Source organism: Cladophialophora psammophila (assembly GCF_000585535.1).
Source record: "Cladophialophora psammophila CBS 110553 chromosome Unknown aczJe-supercont1.6, whole genome shotgun sequence".
Lineage (NCBI taxonomy): Eukaryota > Fungi > Ascomycota > Eurotiomycetes > Chaetothyriales > Herpotrichiellaceae > Cladophialophora > Cladophialophora psammophila.
Window position 1 is genome coordinate 1,490,908 of NW_006912927.1, and position 19,837 is coordinate 1,510,744.

At 50.8% G+C, this 19,837-nt stretch overlaps 8 protein-coding genes across 8 annotated transcripts; 1 reads left to right on the forward strand and 7 right to left on the reverse strand.

The window, feature by feature from the left end:
- Positions 1 to 755: 755 nt before the first annotated feature.
- A1O5_04874 (lysosomal acid lipase/cholesteryl ester hydrolase) lies at positions 756 to 3,059 on the reverse strand (the record flags this gene model as incomplete). Its single annotated transcript, XM_007745478.1, has 2 exons — positions 756 to 2,961; positions 3,025 to 3,059. The coding sequence occupies 2 exons, from the start codon at positions 3,057 to 3,059 to the stop codon at positions 756 to 758; spliced, it is 2,241 nt and encodes a 746-aa protein (XP_007743668.1).
- A 683-nt stretch (positions 3,060 to 3,742) lies between these two features.
- On the reverse strand, positions 3,743 to 5,861 carry A1O5_04875 (ATP-dependent DNA helicase 2 subunit 1; the record flags this gene model as incomplete). The annotated part of the gene is made up of 2 exons (XM_007745479.1): positions 3,743 to 4,233; positions 4,298 to 5,861. The coding sequence occupies 2 exons, from the start codon at positions 5,859 to 5,861 to the stop codon at positions 3,743 to 3,745; spliced, it is 2,055 nt and encodes a 684-aa protein (XP_007743669.1).
- Positions 5,862 to 6,284: 423 nt separating this feature from the next.
- On the forward strand, positions 6,285 to 7,586 carry A1O5_04876 (ferrochelatase; the record flags this gene model as incomplete). Its single annotated transcript, XM_007745480.1, has 1 exon — positions 6,285 to 7,586. One exon carries the CDS (start codon positions 6,285 to 6,287, stop codon positions 7,584 to 7,586), a length of 1,302 nt encoding a protein of 433 aa, XP_007743670.1.
- A 291-nt stretch (positions 7,587 to 7,877) lies between these two features.
- On the reverse strand, positions 7,878 to 9,059 carry A1O5_04877 (uncharacterized protein; the record flags this gene model as incomplete). The annotated part of the gene is made up of 2 exons (XM_007745481.1): positions 7,878 to 8,543; positions 8,898 to 9,059. The coding sequence occupies 2 exons, from the start codon at positions 9,057 to 9,059 to the stop codon at positions 7,878 to 7,880; spliced, it is 828 nt and encodes a 275-aa protein (XP_007743671.1).
- A 311-nt stretch (positions 9,060 to 9,370) lies between these two features.
- On the reverse strand, positions 9,371 to 12,499 carry A1O5_04878 (uncharacterized protein; the record flags this gene model as incomplete). The annotated part of the gene is made up of 1 exon (XM_007745482.1): positions 9,371 to 12,499. The coding sequence occupies one exon, from the start codon at positions 12,497 to 12,499 to the stop codon at positions 9,371 to 9,373; it is 3,129 nt and encodes a 1,042-aa protein (XP_007743672.1).
- Positions 12,500 to 15,343: 2,844 nt separating this feature from the next.
- On the reverse strand, positions 15,344 to 15,583 carry A1O5_04879 (uncharacterized protein; the record flags this gene model as incomplete). The annotated part of the gene is made up of 1 exon (XM_007745483.1): positions 15,344 to 15,583. A coding segment is annotated over one exon (240 nt), but the record flags the coding sequence as incomplete, so codon positions are not given.
- A 332-nt stretch (positions 15,584 to 15,915) lies between these two features.
- A1O5_04880 (uncharacterized protein) lies at positions 15,916 to 17,418 on the reverse strand (the record flags this gene model as incomplete). The annotated part of the gene is made up of 1 exon (XM_007745484.1): positions 15,916 to 17,418. One exon carries the CDS (start codon positions 17,416 to 17,418, stop codon positions 15,916 to 15,918), a length of 1,503 nt encoding a protein of 500 aa, XP_007743674.1.
- Positions 17,419 to 17,445: 27 nt separating this feature from the next.
- A1O5_04881 (uncharacterized protein) lies at positions 17,446 to 18,120 on the reverse strand (the record flags this gene model as incomplete). Its single annotated transcript, XM_007745485.1, has 1 exon — positions 17,446 to 18,120. The coding sequence occupies one exon, from the start codon at positions 18,118 to 18,120 to the stop codon at positions 17,446 to 17,448; it is 675 nt and encodes a 224-aa protein (XP_007743675.1).
- Between the last annotated feature and the right edge of the window lie 1,717 nt (positions 18,121 to 19,837).

Consider the following 19,837-nt stretch of genomic DNA (forward strand, 5'->3'; position numbering starts at 1 on the left):
CTGGGAAAATGGAAGGGAAAGGGGAGGAAGGAAAAAGAGGAGAGTTCGGTATGACTCTCACGCTTGGTCTCTGGTCCTAAACAAGAACCTACCTACATACCTACATACATACATACCTATCTAGAGGTATAAGATATTATCAGTACTGTTACTATCACTGTTGCTATTATCATGTCCGCCCGTACTCCGTACTCCGTACTCCCTGTCCCATACGCCGTATAACTTGGACGGCCGGTAGCCTGGAATCTATTCAATGGTCCTATCCCCGCCACACGGAGCATCCAACAGAGCATCCTTTCCACACATGCATTGCCAGGAGCGTAAGGATGAATATGAATATGAATATGAAATACGAGCATCAAGAATGGAGTATCAAGTCCCTACTACCGAGTACAGAGGACTGTACCAAGTCTAGATAGGTGTTAAGACCTAGGTATCAATGTCCTTGCTAGGAGGAAGGCACGGCACCGCAAGCAAGGCTCTCTTCCCGTGCATCGGTTCATAGATAGATTACGTCGGATGAGAGCAGGACTGAGGACTGGGTGTGTACAAGGGAATTACTCGATATCCATCTCAAAGCCAGGCATATTTGTTGTGTCTTGACCGTTTTCAAGTTGTACTGTACTATGTTTGCGTACGCCGCTTATATTCCATATTTTCCAACCGTGCCCTGTGAGCACAAAACCCAATTTCGCTGCAGAGCAGTGGAGCCTAGTTTCTCAACTTATTTCCACTTTGCCTGCTCCTTCGACATGTCAGGGCATAGCCGCACTCACACTCGGTCTGGAACTCCCCACACGAATGCCCTTCGCTGTGAAACTAGGCGGCGTGCCTCTACTTACCGGTGTCGTGCGCCCGCTCGTATTCGAAACACTTCCAGCAGCAGATGTTGAGCGGTGTCTGTTTTCGTTTCCGCTGACGCTTGTACTTCCACTTCCTGATGCACTGTCTGCATCGGTGTTGAGGGTCGCTCGATGCGCCGGAGTCGCAGGAGCGGCAGTGGAGGCACTGGCCCGATTGCGGATTGTGGAAACAGTACTGGCAGAGTCGGCATCTTGGACGAGGGATCGAGAAGTTGAAAGCACCCCTCCAAATTCAGCGTCTCGGGGGACGTCGTCTGAGGCGCGTCGTAGCGTGCCCATCGGGCTTTGATCATGCTCTTGTCGCTGTTGTTCATCATCTTGTTGCCTTTCACTCTCTTGTTGCACCCCCTCCTGAAGTGAATCTGCTTCAGCGTGATTCCCAAGACCACTACTCGTCCCCACGCCCTCCGTCGTGGCCTGCATTTCTTTTTTTGGGAATTTATAGTAGTTCTCCATCCATGTCATCGAGCCTCCAGTCACAGGTCTGTTCGGAGTAGGGGAGGCATATTGATACTGATATTGCAAGGGCGAATGAGAAGTTGGATGATTTTGGCCAGGCGATGGTTGCAAATACTGCTTCTCTCTCTGCTGCTGAGCATAACTCTTAACTCTCGGCGTGCGAGGTGAATCAACCCCACCGTCAAAGTCCGAATATCCACCCGCAGACTCGTCTTCAGACCAGTTCATGGCGCTGCCGTTGCTATTCTGCCGGCGGTGAAGTTGTGCCGTGTCGCCGATAGAGAGGGCAAGAGCCTTTGGAACGCCATTTGTCATACTGTCTTGGGCATAGTAGCGAAGTGCTTCTAGCACATGCGGGTGGACCAGCGTATGGACGTCTTGCGCCCAGAGGAAATCAAGGTGCTCGAAGTGAGGGATCTCCGTCGCAATGGTGTGGCGAGGTAATTCCCTGAGCATGACACGAATATCGACCAGGGAGTCGCTTCCCCCATAAACCAAAACGATGGGCGTCTTGATATTTCTCGTCGGGAATTTGGCCACTTTGTAGTATCGATTGCTGGCGCCAATGCTGAACCTGTTGGAACTATCGTCATCGTACATCTGGAAAGATTTATTACGGATAATTTGGAACCAATGCACAACGGACTTTGTGCTGGTGAAGCTGTACAGGTGTGGGTATGCAGCGAGCTTCTGCTGCACGCTGATGTTCCGGCCGTACCAGGCGAAGAGGAAGGAGAGAGACATGTCGATAAGGCGGACGAAAATGGGCGGGTAGAGAATAGATTGCCACATGGTGGCCGAAGAGAGGATCGACTTGCGGCCAAATGCAAGGAAGAGGAGGTGAGGATTGGTCTTGACGAGGGCATCCACGATACCATTGCTGAGCCCGGCAGGGGACATGGCTGGCGCCAGGGCAATGAAAAGGTTGACCTTTTCGTTCAGTTGGGGATGGATGGAGAGTGTTGCAAATGCTTGTGCAGTGCCTTGACTGAAGCCGATATAGGAGAGCGAAGGCTGTGACGTGGTGTTAAGGATATAGTCGATTGTGTTGGGAATATCGTGGAAGGCGAACTCATCCATGGAAAAGTTCCAAAATCGTGGGGATATAGGCGAGTGCCTCGTGGATTTCTTGCTGTATTTATTGCCTCGATTGTTGCCCAGCCAAACATCATAACCCTGCTGGACCAGCGTGAATGGCAGGCACCGTTCCTCTTCTGTGAGGCAAACCCAAACCTCGCTATTCATGAGCAGGCCATGATGGAGGTAGACCACGGGCTTTCTGGTCGAGTCGGCTCCGGCGTTGACCTGGATTCCATTATGCTCTTCGCCTTTCCGAAAGGGCAGTCTGTGGACACCCAGCAAATATCCATCTCCTGTCTGAACAATATGTTCCTCGGCATAGTATCCAAATAGAGCACAGAGTTCGGTGAAATCAAAGCATGTGGCTATTGAACTGTATGTATGTTTGCGCTGGGAGCGGGCTTGTCGGGACTTCTGCGAAGACAGCCGGTTGAACAAGTTCTTCGAAGTGTTGTAGCAGAATCGAATGATAGGTTGAGGAAGTCCCAGCGTGATGATTCGAACGAGGACCTCGAGAGCAACGAGTATCAGAGATCCAAACAGGGCCAGGTACTCTCTCCTAGTCAACCAGTCGTCAGTCACGGACATTTCACAAAGAAACCAAGGGCTTGAGACAACCCACCAGAACAGCCTGCCAATGAAGGGCACCCGTGCCATTGCGCTCAGCAAAGATTAGAGAAGGACAGGTAGCAGGACGTCGAACGCCATACAGTCAGTTGGTTTTGCCGTCGTCTGAAATGGGTTACGAGAGAGTGGACCGGTTGACCAGGAGCACATGCGCTGTTCGCATCTTGACGAGCGGCGAGGTGGATTCCGCAGCTGGAAGTCCAAGGAAGTCCCCAACGTCATTTCCTGCAGGCACTAATGCTGCTCACTAGCGCCTCTAATTATCTTGGCATTTATCCATTCTAGCCCAAAGGCAACTATACCGAGTGAATTGGTGGCCAGTCTAACCGTTTCCGACATGGTCCCTGCACAAAATTTATCTGCGTTCGAATTCGCTCCCTCCTCCTCTTCTCCTTTTCCTTCATATGAACAACGCAAAATACCAACGTTCCTTCAAAAAGCATTCCTACGAGGTTACTACTTCCAAGCGGTGATCCATGATGTACGGAAATCGTCTATTGGAATGGAGATCAATTCATCTGTAGTCGATCTTGGGTGCAGTGTCGGTCTCGCTCTTCGGGAGATTGTGGCTGGGACTGCAATGATTGACCACACATTAACCACACCACGTCTTGGGATTTGGATAACCTGATGATGCCGGCAACAATACAGTTTAACTGGGGTATCATATCATTTTAAGGACTCGACAAACCCGTCCATGTCCTTTTTGCGAATCACTTGTTTTCAAGCCATTCCTCGATCCTCTCCACAATATCTGCCTTCTTCCCCCCGACAGGAATCTTCTTCATCCCACAAAAATCCTTCAGCTCGGCAACCGTCAGCTTCGCCAGTTGGCCCTTCTGCCAAAGCCCCCGAATCTCTGCTTCATCTAACCCGCTCCCTGTCTCCATCTTGACCTTCTTGCTTCCTGTGCTCGACGACGCAGCTGCTCCATTCGTGGTAGTTCTCTTCGATCCCGTAGGCACCGAATCTGGGTTTTCCGCCCGATACTGCTTGTAGACCGTTTTCAAAACTTTGTCCCATTCTATCGTCTCATTTCCTACTCGTTTGTCAATCTGGCGAAATTTCGGTATCGTCTTGTCTTCGGGCTTTTCTGGAATCTCGTCATCAAGAGCTAGGGCCTGGAGGATTCGATAATGCCACTGCAAGCTGGGGTTGGGGTATTTTGAGGGGTCATAGATGCCCTTGGGAAGGTTTAGTTGCTCTAATTATTCAGTCAGAATTCCAACAGAGGTGAGCTTGGTTCAGGTAAGGGTATCGCTACTCACGAATGATAGGCATCATCGCGTCAACGAGCTCATCCGGCGCACGCAGCGGTGTTTCATGAGTGTTGAGTGGATTCTGTCGGATGTCGTCTGCAAACGGTAGAGGAATCAAATGTAAGCCCTGAGGTGCGCCGGTGACAGATACTCCCGCAGCATTGGGCTTGTCATCGCTGCCCTCAGCAGTGAGGGTCGGGACCATGGCAGCCATCACTGGTGCGGCATTCTTCCTTGGGATAAACCATGTTAGGCCGAATAACTGATCCTGAGACAGTTTGCGGTATAAGGCGCTGTATACACGTGTGCTGCCAACAAAGTCTTCTTCTGATGGGTAGAGGAAGGTCGAATTCTTCATGTTCGCCCACATTGGCAGTCTGGACATCGGTTTGAACCCGATCACCCGTATCACAGGCGGCCCAAAATCACGGAGTTTCTTGACTTCCTCATCAGAAAACGTGATTTTCTCTCCCCCAAAGGTGTACGCCTTGCGAATCTCGGCCTTCTCGACTGTTCTGCGATCACGTTCATCGTCTGCGACTTGCTCCGTATATCCAGTTACGATTTGGGGTCTTTCTGACCCGAGATAGATATAACTACTGCGGGCAGGCTTTTGATGCTTGTAGAGCAAGTATCCTTTCACAGATATCTTGAAGTCTGGTGCCAGTTCAAGCGGGACGGAAGAGAACAGCGCACGTTTCGGCGCAACCTTGGATGCTATGGTGGATAGCAAGGACTGCAACAAGGAGATGCCGTCACCAGCACCAGTCACCAACTTTGAGCCATCGGCATCCACAATGGAAGGTGGGTTGTACGCAATCGCATCAGGGTCCGAAGGGGATGCTCGATAGACGATGTCGTCCCAGAAAAGTTTCGTGTCGAAAGTGTGGTCGGAGGTTGAGATGGGGAACAGCTCAATGGTCACTCCCAAGTCGTACAAATCTTTAGCTCTCACAGTAGCCTGGGACCGAGACTCCTTGTTGGATGATTGAGGGTCATCATTGTCCGTGACAATGAACAGTCGGCGCGAGGTGAAATTGGCAGCCTTCTGTTGGAAGATTTGGTTGGCGCAGAAGAGAACGTTGTGCATCGAAACGGGCTCCTTTGCCGGCTTGATGAAGTCGGCTGACTCTGGAGAGTCTGCTTCGACCAACTCCTTGAGGGCCTTGACATCTTCCGCTTCAGGCACATCAAGGTCTGTGAGAAGATAGCAGTGAGGAAAAGACCAGCCTCCCTTGGAATTTTCGTCTTCGTCGTAGAACTTGGAGGCCTCCGTGCCATAGAGCAGGATTCCCATGAGGTCCTTTGGGGTCGAAATGATGCGCTGCTGCATTAGATGGTATGCGCATTTCAAGGCGGCCAAAAGGGGAGAACTGTTGTCGGACTTTTTCGAGGCAGATGATGATCGTGGCACCTTGAGCATGGACTTGTTGACCTCGATGGCGAACAGCACCGCATCTCTCACAGTCTTGTAGCCAGTTTCGTCCATCTCCTCTTCCTCATCATCCGGGTCGTCATTCCGCCCAGCCTCGTCCGGATCGCCCTTTGGTCGGTATGGCAGATTGTCACCCATACTGTGCATTCATCGAGACCGATGAAGGTATGGTTCTAACTTTGCGCGGGGATAGCAGGAACGGATTTGGAGACCCTCGCCGAGATATTGATGTAATGCAAACCAGCCAACTGGAAGGCCGAAGGCAGCCAAAGAGGCGCGCCCAAGGCTGAAACACGCGCTGTCACGTGGACGGCTACAATTCCGCTGGATGCGAGGCGAGGCGAGGCGACAATGAGTGGTCCTCGTCATCGTCATCATCATCATCGACCTTGTAGAACTTTTGGTTCTTCATGACCGACCAGCGGCAAAAAAAACTTCATCAGCTGGGTTCCAGAGGGAAAGCTTCTTTCGACTGACAGTTTTACTCCCCGCCGTAGCTATTCTGCTCTAGACGCTTCTCATGGCTCGGTAACAACAGGACTATTGCGCCAAAATACAAACATGTCGTTGCGCACTTCAACAGGCCACCTCGCCCGCCAGCTGGCCACAAAGCGTGCGGGAGTTACGCCCTCAGTCAACAATGGCTTCGCAGCTCCCTTGGCTCTGCAGAGCACCTCGATGGCGACGGCCACCCCCCCGGTGACTCAAGATTCCACGGGTTCGAAGGGTCCGACAGCAATGGTCTTTATGAACATGGGCGGTCCCTCGCACACCTCAGAAGTAGGCGACTTCCTCTCCCGCCTCTTCGCCGACCGAGACCTCATCCCCCTTGGCCCGCTACAACCTTACCTAGGGCCCCTCATCTCTCGTCGCCGCACCCCGAAGATACAACAACAGTACTTCGCCATCGGCGGCGGTTCCCCAATACGAAAATGGTCAGAGCACCAATGTTCAGAAATGTGCAAGATCTTGGACAAATTGTCCCCGGAGACGGCACCACATAAACCCTATGTCGCGTTTCGATACGCGAATCCCTTGACGGAGCATATGTATGAACAGCTTTTACAAGATGGGTTTGGTGGCGGAAAGGGAGGTCGAGCGGTGGCATTCACGCAGTATCCTCAATACAGCTGTTCCACGACGGGAAGTTCGTTGAACGAATTGTGGAAATGGCGGAACCGACTCGAAGGCAAACGAGCGACGACCGGCGAGGTCGATCCAGAGGGAGCAATAACATGGAGCGTGATTGATCGCTGGCCCACACACCCGGGGTTGGTCGAGGCGTTCGCGCAGAACATTGAAGCTAAATTGGCCGAATATCCCGAAGAGCGCCAGAAAGACGTGGTGATCCTATTTTCAGCACACAGTCTCCCCATGAGCGTCGTCAACAGAGGTGATCCTTACCCAGCCGAAGTCGCGGCAACAGTGCACGCCGTCATGAATCGACTCGGCCACTCCCACCCCTACAGACTTTGCTGGCAATCCCAAGTCGGGCCTTCTGCGTGGTTGGGCGCTCAGACAAGCGATACTGTCAAGGAATACATGAAGCGAGGGCAAACAGATATCATTCTGGTTCCTATTGCCTTCACGAGCGACCATATCGAAACACTGTACGAAATCGACAAGGAGGTCATGCACGAAGATGCGAAGGGCCACCCAGGCGTCAAGCGCGCAGAGAGTCTCAACGACAACCCGGTATTCATCCAGGCACTGGCAGATATTGCGCACAAGCATCTGATGAGTGGCGAGAGCTGTTCTAGACAGATGGGGCTGAGATGTCAAGGGTGCACTAGCGAAAGGTGCCTGGAGCAGAAAAAGTTCTTTGCTGGCCAGCATGCAAAGATACTGCCGACTGTACGATAAGGGCATTATGGTGAGAAAACAAACTTATTTCTTAACCTAAAAATAAAATCCATACAGAGCAATCACTTCTCACAAGGCTGTCATGACACTGCGCTTATGCTTTCCATTCGAGACACTCCGGTCTTGTTCTAGACCCCCCATTTATCCTGTCCCTGGCCTCTTGAAGGGATGTCTATAGCCCTGCTCCGATCTCCAAACCCGTGTACATCCTCTGATTTCCTTCTGCTTCGTCATTCCAAAAGTCTCCCTTTCCCTCCAAAATGGACATCACCCGAGGAATTCCGCGCAAGTTCAATACATTGTCCACCCGCCGCTAACGTTCAGCACCTGCCCAGTGACCCACGCGCTCTCGTCCCCGGCGAGCCAGCTGACGACATTGCTGACTTCCTGGGGAGTGCCGACTCTGTTTTCGAGGGGGGTGTTGTCCATCTGCATCTGGACGATGTGGGTGGGGATGGAGTCGAGCATCTCGCTCTGCACGGGACCGGGCGCGACGCAGTTGACGGTGGTGCCTGTTTTGCCGAGCTCTGCTGCCCACGAGCGCGTGAGCCCTTCCAGCGCCGCCTTGCTGGACGTGTACAGCGACAGCGCCGCGAAGCCGGCGCGCGCGCCTACGCTGGAGATGTTGACAACGCGCGCTCTGGGCGCGAGGTGCGGGAGTACCGCCTGGGTCAGCAGGATCGTGCCCCGTACGTTCACGTTGTAGACGCGCTCGTAGTCCGTCTGGGTGATGTCGGCGAGCGCCCGCGTGATCTGCACGGCGGCATTGTTGACCAGGATGTGGATGTGCGGCCCGAACTTTGAGAGCGTCTGCTTGACGACTTCCGCTGGAGCGGACGGCTGTGAGAGGTCCGCGCGCACGGCAATCGCAGAGGATTCGTTCGGGAGGTCCTTGATTGTCTGGACGAGCGTGTCGGCCTTGGGGGTGGAGGACGGCGAGGCGTATATGATCACGACCTGGGAGCGTGATGGGTGTGAGATAATGGGAGGGAAGAGCAATGCACAACCAGTGGGCAAGGTCAAGGAGGTACATGTGATGCCGGGGACTGAACAGGAAAAGGGAGGATAAGAGAGTCAGGTCCATTGGCATCGTCAAATGCCTTTCCATTCCGCCAAACAGCCACCGACCGCAAGGATGAAAAGGGACGAGGGACCGAAAAGCAAAAGTTCAAAAGACTTTCCCCCCTTTCCAGACCCTCAGTCCGCTGGGACGGATGTATGCATATAGCCCAAGAGGGAACGGGCAAAGAACCTCGACGTGATGGAACTATATATGCCGTGACTGGGTAACTGAGTGAGTGACTGACTGACCTTTGCGCCCCTCTTGGCCAGATCCAGCGCCATATCAGCACCGAGCCCTCTGCTCGAGCCAGACACAATCGCAACTTTGCCTTGTAATGTCTGAGCGGGAAGGAGGAGGAGGAGGAGGCCTCGCTCAGACGCCGATTCCTGCTCTTTTGCCGCCTCCGCCATGGTTGGTGGGTGGAAAAGAAGGCCTCACGCACGGACTAGACTCTTGCTGCAGATTGGAATGAGCAGTATCACACATGGAAAAGAAAGATGACGGTGATGATGGTGAATGTGTTCTTGTAGTGGGACATTGAACATATATGTACCCTAGACAACTCGCCTTGATGATGTATGTATTCTTACCTCTATGATCGACTGCGATCTCGGGCAGGAAGTCGGACAAATGCGGCCGCAAACTCCGCCATATTCCCGTCTTACAGAGAGACTGGTCTCGAATGGACAAAGGAGAATGTATATCATACTTTATTTCAAAACTACATCAGTTCCATCTCCCAGCCCTTCCATTCGGGGAACCGGAACGTCTCCTTCCTCTGCTTCCACACACCAACCCATATCCTTTTGATCTCCTCATACAGCGACTTCAGTCCCTCGTCTTCGGGCTTCTTGGGATATTGCTTCTCGTCCCAGAAGCTGCCATTTGGGTGACTTTCCGCCTGAGTCACAAACTCACATAGATGACGGAAATGCGCAGTCCACTGCAGATGACTGGCGGAATCGACCACCGCCCCCAATACCGCTGCAGCAGACTTGACGGATCCATTGGTCGACACCAAGTAGAGCCACTTTTTGAAGATGTCTGTGTCGAATGGTGTCCCATTGGGTCCTTGGACATAGCCGCTCGCATAGATGGCCTCGACGAGTTCAAGGATTTCCGATGGGTGTTGCGGACCGATATTCATTGTGACCTGTCTCAGCAGGGAGTGATCGACAGGGAGGCCATGCCTCTCACGCCGATCGTAGTGTCTTACTAGCGCGGCTGTCAACTTTCTGATCCCAACGGGCCGGTCTTGATCGAAGAGCTCTGGAAATGTCCGCTTAGATATACCCATGCCGCGCAACTTCTGGCCGGAATCGCCATCACGACGAGCTTTGAGAACAATCTCCGTTTGATCTTTGTTACCAAGGAACAATAATTTTGTGTCGCCTCGAAATGCTTTGGCGAGGTTCGCAATTGCGGACATCTGCGTTGCAATGTCACTCTTTAGTCCCTCCATTTGCACATCGTTTGAACTTGGTGTCGTTAATGAGTTGCGGAGGTCAAAAGCGAGCGTGAGCAACTGCTCCAAGCTCATCGCGCTAATATCCCCCCTCGACGCACTGCCTACCGATATTTGAACAGAGGTGGAGCATAACCTTTGAGTCATATCTGACTTGATGAGGTCGACTGTAAATTCCCTGAAGCTTGGACCAAATGGATTTTTCCGGCATCCATGAGCAATTGTCAGACAAATTTTGGCAACTTCCTCACAGCTGGCACGGATTTCCATTAGGGTATCCGCAAGGATCCATCCACCTTGGAGGAGTTCAAAGCCCAGACTCACCCGCGGAAAAGCCTCCTTGATCAAGCGCACCCATTCGACAACCAAGTCGTAGCGGCGATCTCTGACGCAGGCGCAGATGAGTGTCCTCGATATAAGCCCAGTAGGTATCAACCCGGCGTACTTGATCGCATGGACGGTGAAGCCAAAGGATCGGACTGAGGGATTCTGGGCCGTGTGTTGTAAGAGAAGTTTTTGAAATAGGTGGGCGAATTCAACAGGTCGACTTCTCGATTTGTTGACGCTGTGAATCTTGTCCAATGTAGACTCGACCACTGCCCATTTACCCTCGCATGAGTTTAAAAAGGCATATTCCCCCAGAATGTCGAGAGAATCACTGTTGCCGAACATCGCTCCAAGCTGATCGAGGACGGTCTCTCCATCCTCGAGGTCCTTTGAGCGGACAACGGCTTTGAGGATAGGTACGATAAGGTCCTTGCACGGTGCGAGCCCACGTCGTCTTGCAATATCAATAATCTTTCTCGTCTCCTCAAGACATTCGGGGATGGTGTGCTGATCTTCGCAGAAGGAGTTCAAGTACTGGATAGATGGCTGCAAAACTTCGGCTGGATCTGCTGAACCCTGCACTGAGTTGGCGAAAAGGATGTTCTGAACTCTGCTGGAAGTCGAATCTGTCGCTAGGAGATACTGTACGAGATCAAAGACCGGTCGGATATTGAGGTTTTTGGAGTTGAACAAGCTCCTGTGTTCGTAAAACACTGCTTCCGCGATTGCCCAGTTCAGAGTGCTGTGCTTGTTGGTATAATGCCTCATGACAGCAAGCCAGCGTCGATACTGATAGTGTCTCCTCATTTTCCTATTCTCTGGTCGGATAAACCGATGCAGGCTGAAGAGGGTCTTCAAGTCCAGGACGTTTTTTGCGTGGGCGACGAAATCTTTCGGCGCTGCTGGCAGCAAGCGCTCGATCGCAACTGGGTCCCAAGGGAGCCGTGGGATTTCTCTAAGGAAGTCTCTCAGAGCCTGGTCCACGCGCTCATCGTCGAGGTACGCAATCAAATAAGGTGCTTGATCTCCGCGAGAATGGAACGCTCCACGCACCGCACCTTCGGCGCGGGAATTCTCATGGTCAGGTGTTGGCGCAGAATGTGTTTGGTCGAGAAGTGGATCAACGGGGAGTGACTTTCCATTGATATCGTTTTCGTTTACAGACGACCCGCCGCGAGGGTCTGCCATGTGGAGATGGTATTGCGGTATTGGGGTTTCGGGTGCAGAGCGAAGAGGATTGTGTTCAACTCTGACTGGCGTTTCGTGCGTATGCAAGGGATCTAGCAGAGCAATATTTCTCAGGTACAAGCCCGAACCTCTTATTCGACCTTTTTGGTGTGTATTATCACGATTGGGCTCCTTGGAAGACGTAGATTCTGAGATCTCTCCACCTGACTCCTCCGGGATATGCTTGAGCCAATTCTGAAGTAGATCCGAGGCTCTTTCGACGTCTGGTCGGCGCTGCTGTTTTGGATGGGCATATAATCGATGATTCGACAACCTATGCGGGGCCTTGTTGGCTTTCAAGATCTTCTCAACAGCTATGTTGTGCACACCATTCGTATGCGTTGCAGCGGTAGCTGCAGCACGCGTTGGTCGATTTATTCCTCTGGAGTGAGGGTCAGGCTGATTGAATGGTACATATTGAAGTTCGACCTCTGTGTGCAGGTCCTCGGGCCTTATATCATGCGTGGGTTCCACATGTTCATGGAGAGCAACAGCGGAGAAAGACCTCGTTGAAATCTTCTTCTTCCTCTTGGTACTTCTCGTGCCCAATGTGAAATCTTCGCCTCTTTCCGCAGCATCGATCATAGCATTCAGTTGTGTGGCACCTCTTCCATGGGACAACGACCGTAGGATTTTCTTGGATTCGAGGGCTTGTTCAGCAAGGCGGACTCTCCGGTTGACTTCATAGTTCAAGGTTGCAATACCGCAGACACCGCCAATGGTGCTAGCCACGAGTACCGGAGATGATAGGGCCAAACGGCGCAGAGCTTGTAAAGCATTTTTGGAGGGAACGACGGACGATTGACCTGCTGAAGGTACTTGAGGATGCATCATGCGGTCGTTCTCCTAGGCTGGCGCGCTTGAAGCCGAGCTAGGGGCAGCGGCACTGGAGCATTAAGTGAGGGAGCTTCTTTTCAACACCAGGACATGATCAGGAATCGAGGATGGGCTGCTCCCGCTGGTGTCTGCTGTTGGCGGGATGGTATTGACCTAAAGTCATCTCGAAGTTGCTCTGCACAGGGCAAGTATCATGCGACTGTGAGGGAGTCTAGAGAGTCCCCACCTGCGGAGAATCGCCCGCCAAGACATAGGAACATTGAAGGAGTAAGAGCTCCTTCTCCCAGCTCGACCCTTATTGGACTAGCGTGGAAAAGTCTTGGCATTTCTTCCCCAAACCGCTTTATCAACTAGCGTCAAGGTGTCCCTATGCCAGTATGAATTTGTGCCCACCCTGAAAACCTATGAGAATTTCTACATCCAGCAATTCGCCGGTATTTCCAATGTCTCAGTTGGCTGACTTCATGAAAATTTTCTTCAGAAAGCGCATTCTAACTTAAACGCTGACTGCCAAACCACGCCTATCGCAACCCAGGCGGGCGTAATTCAAACGTCGTTCTCAACACTGATGTCGACCTGAGTGCAGGAGTTGACTTTGCCACATGGGAGGGAACAAGTGAAGGTGTACGCCGTGTTCATGAGGACGGGAGATTTCATAGCCGGCTCCATCCTGATTGTTCCTTCATCGTATGTTCCATCGTGGACTAGTTCGAAAGGCTCAGGTAGTTGCGGGTTGACCGTCCAAGTGAGCCATGCACTGACATCCTTGGGAAATGTGAACACGACGGGGTTACGATGGCCCTGCAATGCTCAAGTTAGCTAGCGCCATAGTCGCAGGTTGAACGTGTCCAACAAAGTCAGTCAGTCCGAAATCGAAGCTGTGATCGCCGACTTACCATTGGGCTTGCATAGAGCTTCCACGGCTTGTTTTTATATTTGAATAGACTGGGACCGAGCTGCTCCATTGCAGAGTCCATTGTCTCCTGTCCTGCGAGGTTTAACTGGACAGAGGTAGTGTACCTTTCTGCGATGCATGCTCGATGAGATACTTGTTATCCCAGGAGATCTCAGCGATACTCCTTGTTGGCGGTTCGTTCGTCTCTTGACTGTTCTGGTCTCTTTCCGGAATCGCTGTGAGTACCACATTCCATCTGACTTTGGTCATCTGCTTCTCATAGTCGTCTTTGACCCCTTGCTTGCTATCAGCATTTTCCACATGCTTCTCAGAGTCGTCTTTGCCCGGTTGCGTGCTAACAGGCCGAAGCACTAGCACTACCTTGTCACCATCTCTGCCTAAGCAGTACACAGTTCTGGTGACACCACTGTATGTTGCAGTGTCAATTAAACTTTGACCTTTCTCATCAATTTCGAGTTCCCACACAGTATTAAGAGTGTAATCGACAACAGTGGCAAGACTGATTGATTGTCCGGTATCAGCGAGTTGTAAATAGCCAGAATTCTGTCCTTGAAAACTGATCCCAGTCCTCGACGGGGAAGTCGGTGGTTCCACGGAACACCGTGAAGTGGTCGACGATCAAAAAGTCTCGATACAACCCTGCGTCTCTGAACTTTCCATTGATGAAATCTTTCACGAGATTCTTCAGGGGATCATATAGCCAACTTAGTGGTAGTATATCGTACCGAGTACCAGGATGTACCTTTGAGTGCGAAGAACCAAACAAGGAAAATGATCAATCCAGCGACAGCCACAACAATAGCTAAAGGACCAGCCCACGTGGCGACGAGGGCGCAAATTGTTCCCACGGTTGCAAGACCGGCTGGCAGGGATCAGAAGGCGTACACAGAAGCGATAACATTGAGTCGTACTACCTATTGCAGCTATTGCTGTAAGAACTGCTACCCACCCCGCCACAAACGCTAAGATCTGTATTGCTGCTGCTGCCACCAAAGAGAATTGTATGCGATTTCGAGAGGATCGGTCGCTTTAGACAGCTCGATAGCTGTGAGTACGAGAGACACAACGGCTAGGACAACCCTGGCATTCTGAACGTGCTCAACGAGATTCGGTTCTGTTGGATTCTGGTCCTTGTCGATCAATGTCTGCAGAGTGTCCTTCACAATACTATCGACATCGTCAAGATTTTCGTGTAGATCGACCATCTGTGGGACGACAGAAGTCACTTGACAGAGACGCAGAACGTCGTTGAACGTCTGGGTAAAGCTTTTGCCCTTCGGATCACTATCGACTGCGTTATTCTCCCAACACCTGGAGTGTTGCTGTCAAATTCTTCACATTGATCTGAATTCCTGATCCAAGCTGTCCAGTCGTGAACTATGCATACCAGCCGCCATTCACACTTTACGAGCCAGCAGAAGTACAAGGATGCAGGAGATGCTGGCTGGTACATGGTTCCGGAGCTCCAGGCCATCAACACCACGAATATAGCTGCCGCCACCTATACAAAGACAACCTATACAGCCTCGCCAACCCCTGGCTATGTCTCTTCACCGACGTTGCAGAAATTTCTTTATGATCCTGCCCCTTTCCTGTGCATTAGCATCGATGCCGCCAAGCGGACGATGTACAGACAAGTACACTTATTTTACAATACTGAAAGATGTATATAGGCCTGATAGATGCCTCCAAGGTAACAAGAGAGGCAGAACCTCTAATACAGTCAAGGTGACCTCACTTTCCAGGCGCTGATGGGCACATAGCTCTTCTAGTAATCCTCGGCACAAGACTTGTCGCCAAGTTCCCCGTGCCGGTGAATAAATCTCGTTTGCGCTCTGCTCAATGAGAAACATCTCCTTGCTTTACGTTTGGCGTGCTATTTCACCCGAAGTGTGCAACGAATGGGCGCCAGCTGAGCGGATTCAACGAAGCACGATATCCGCCGATTCGATAAATCCAAGTTCCCATTGTCTTATCAGCTCACCTTTCATGACTCCATGGATGTAAGTCTCCCCGATGAGCTGCCATTCTCCATATTTCGTTCCCGGTCCGCGTTTGCGGAGCACAAATGGCACATTTGACCCAAAGAGAACGGCTACCCTATCTCCACCTCTTGTGTCTTTGGGGCCCAGCCCGAAGTATCCGTTCTTTGTGACAAAAAAACTTTCGTCCCAGAAGATATCTCTCGATCCTTCCCTCCAGAGTGCCCTGAGGAATTATACTGGGTTTGCTCGTCATTCTCTCCCGAACAGCAGATGAATATCTCCGGAGATCGTCTCGTGTGAGTGCAGCTTCCTTTCCTGGTCCGCTACTATCCGACGGGGTAAGTGAGAAGATTCCCGCGGATCTGAACTGGCGAGTTCGCTGATGCGCTACCTGATCGCGATCCTTTCGTATATCCCAGTATGGATCTGGAACAATATAGAGAAACTCGAACGGCCGATGATAAAGGTCGTACCGTTGTTGTCCCCACATATCGCCGAGCTCTCTCAGATCAGCCCTGTGATTCTCTCTCGGCATCTGGCCATTGCTCTGGATTAAATATCTTCTCGGAAATCATTGAGAAACTAGATTTTAGAGGCTCACCACCGCCGCCGTCTGCTTGAAAATTGTTCATGCAGCACTCTATTGCCTTCCCACTCTCGGCTATATCGACGAGGCCTGTAGTTGTCGCAGTCAGTGGTGGGGTACCAGCAACCCAGTCTGGGGGGATCTCAGGCAGCCACTCTGTGTAGCGAAGTCGTTGAAGCGACTCTTGCTCATCAGTTGAGTCAGATTCCGCGACCTGACCGGCAAATAATGTCGACCAGAACACAGTCAGGCGTTCTAATAGAGTCGGATAGCGCTCAGCTGCTGACTTGTGACTTAAGGCAAGAGCCTTACAGGATCCAACACCAACCATGAATCGTGTAGCATTCTTCCAATCTAAATCAAGATCTTCAACAAAGCCTTCGTGACATATGTCGATCGTTTCCCAAAGAATGCCTTTGACTTGTAAGGTTGATTCATGCTGATTGATCCTGATATCTGCTCTGGTACCTTGTGCGGTCTGATACTGTGCGTTGGCTCCGAGTTCTGTCAGTTCCCGCAGAATCCACCCTTTAATGCGGCGCTCTGTTATAATTTCTCCTTGCTTGACTGCATCCGGTTGATCCGTTCCGAAAAATTCGGACTCGGGAGGCAAACAACGCTCGTCCTGAACTGAGAAGATGAGATTGCCCTGTTTGAGTAGCTCCTGAATCTGGTCCTGGAATGTGCATGGGCTTTTATGAAAAGTGAAGTCCGGCGGAATCTCCTGCAAGTCCTGGACTATACCATATCCTTTAGCGGCTATCTCCAGCTGCTTCAATTCAAGCTGTCGCTGGCGTTCTGCCTCAAAAGGGTCTCTGGTATATGGACCGAGATGGTACTGGACATTGGAACCGTGCACAATATTATGGTTGGCCATGTATCTGTGAGATCCGCGTCTGATTGGATTGGCCCACCAAGGTACCTGGAAGTATCGCTGCAGTTTTCTGAGTGGTAACGGCTGCACCCCAAGTGGTACTGACCAATCTGGAACCCACGAAGGTAGGCTGTGTGCTGAAGGGCCGCAGTGGCGTAAAATCTCCAAGTTGGACTCGGCCAACAATCGGTCGACTGCAAATTTGATATAGATATCCTTCAGATCGGCATCGTATCTAGTAGCAACGCGCTCAGACGGAAGTCTGCAGAACATATTGCAGAAAGCGTAAAGCTTGTCCTTTGGATCGGTTGCCGAGAAGTGACGATACCTACAAAGCAGATCAAAGATGATCTTCGGGGTCACAGAATTGATCAAGTGCTCCTGCGCAATCTCCCGTAGACTGTCCAGTTCGAGGATGTTCTCGATGTTGGGGAATTTTTGCCGCAGATCATCGTGGTACGCTTTGATGCGGGCGGCTGCAACAACCACATTTATCCAAAGCACGCTGTCACAGCCACATTGGACCTTGATATTTCGGAGTTTCGGTCCCATGCCACCAATGACAAGTTCTTGTACGATTCACGTCCGCGTCCACCAAGGCCGAGTGAGAAGTTTTTGCAGTGCAGTCACCTTGTTGCGCTCCAGAAGAGGCATTTTGTCATACGGAGCACCGCAGCCAAGCTTTACCAAAGTCTCCATTGCGAGGCTACTATCGTCTGAATCCGGTCCGAGCCAGATGGTGAGCTTAGAGGCAAAGCCGTATATCATGTTCATCTTCGGAATCTGGCTGTTCTTATCTTGCGGGTCGTTTTGATTGATGCAAATTGCGTCGACCCACAAAATCACTTTCTCGTGCGTTTCTCTCCGATGTCGAAGAAAAGCCTCGAGGTTTCTGGTTGTCCGAGTCCTCTGGCCATTGACGACGACATTCGTCAGTGCTGCGTCGTTTCCCCATGTGTATGACAAGGCTTCTAGGCAAAAGAGGCTAGGGTTTCCATATTTGACCTCTAGGAGGCTGAATTTTCTGAGCCTGCAGTGAATTTCTGAGTGGTAATCCGTACTGGGTTCCAAATCGATAATTCGTATCTCGAGCCTGTCCTCGGAGAGCGGCTCATACAGCACTTGAGAACTTTCTGACTTGGCATCATGACGTACTTTATCATCTTCGACGAATTGTGTAGGCGACTTCTGGGTTGTTTGCGCAGCTCTCTCGCTGGAATCCGCGTCCATGAGCTCCGAGGCTGGCGTCGACATTTCCAGCATATGCTGAGTTGCATGTGGCTGTCTTTTGATGAAAGTGTTGGCTTATTAATGACAAAGACGCAGGTATCAACATGAGCTCTCATTATGACCATATAATTCTAAGTCCAATGTATATTTCGGAAGGTAGCGATCACGATTCTCAGCCGCTGTGAGAGGATGCCCGTCCCTGTGCCCAAAAGTGCCAGTTACCGGCTGGGGTGTCAGCCTTGCAACCAAAGTTCCCAGAAAACTACCGGTAATGAAAGTCGGAGCGAAGAGTGCCAGACGCAAGGAATGTTAGGCAGCAGCGTAGGCAGCACAGACTCGCCAGGTTTAGCGAGGTCTATCTGAGACCAATAACTCACTGAGAGGTAGGTAAAGCCCGCCGCTGGGGGGGGGGCCAGAAACAACCCTCCTTTCTCAGCCTAGTGCTTAGCGCCAAAATTCGTGACAGTTTATTTCCGAGGTCCGAGACGCGTGCAAACGTGTCTGGTTTACCTTCGTCTACCATTCAAACCTTCCACTTATTCCTAGTAATTACTAGGGAATAATGAGTTCTCAAAATAAACGTCGAAAACGCTGTCGACAGGAAGATACATCTATCAAGTTAATTAAATTAAGTCCACGGGAAAAGGGCCATATAGTCGATACTCCGCGACGACAACGAATTATCTCAGATTGCGCTAGTTTACAAGGTAAAAAGACTCAGCGTCAAATCTTTCAAGCTCACGGCGTCTCAGAGAGCACAGAATATCGAATACTCAGATCACAGAATGCTCGGAGCGCTAATAATAAAGCTAATCGAGGCAGAAAACGTAAGCTAAGCGAAGCAGATCTCGACGTCATTGAGATCTTTGAGAACGTAAGTTTTAAGCTCTCTACTATCGCTCATAACCGAGTCGCAAGATATCTCGGCTTTAATATCTTAGATCGTACAGCTTAACGTCGAATGGCCGAACGCGGTGTTGGATATTATATGGCAGTATAAACTTCGCGGGTTTCACACTCAACTATTCTTAAACGACTCGATCGCGTCTCGAAATGACAGTAAACAGAGTATTGGTTTTAGTATTAATTCGGCTTTTGCGACGAAGTAGGATTTAGTCGAGGACCTCAAAAACGAAAGAGAGTTCATCGTCGCCGTGGTGTTCAGTAAAGAAACTCAGCAAAGAAGTGTCAGTTCCGTGATAAAAGAGCCGTTTAAGCTCTTCACGCTTTCGCCATCGTTTAGAAAGGCGATAAATCGCCATTACTCTTTTACGACGGCTTAGGATCAAAAGACAGACTTACTCAGGCCGATTATCGTTAAATACTCCGCGATTTCGTCGTTAAAGAACTTCCTTTAGATAAGATTCTATTTAAAGACAATAATTCGTCTCACGGTATAAAATCGCTAGCTTCGTTAATAATTCTTTATAAGATAGAGCTCGAAATACTCTAGTATACTAATATTCCGAGATCTCCTAATCTAAATTCTATTGAGAAGGTGTAAAGGGCTGTTAAATAGCGGCTAAAGGCGAAAGGAATTGCGAAAAGTACCGCTTAAATAAGGTAATGGATTCTCGAGATCTGGGATAACTTAGATTAGAAGAAAGATATCGACGTGTATATCGATGCTATGCCAGATAGGATTCGCGATATCCGCGCACGAGGAGGGGCTGTTCTACCATACTAATTACTAGGAGAACTGGCTAGATTTAATATTGTTGTATTATAGAGAGTGCACGGT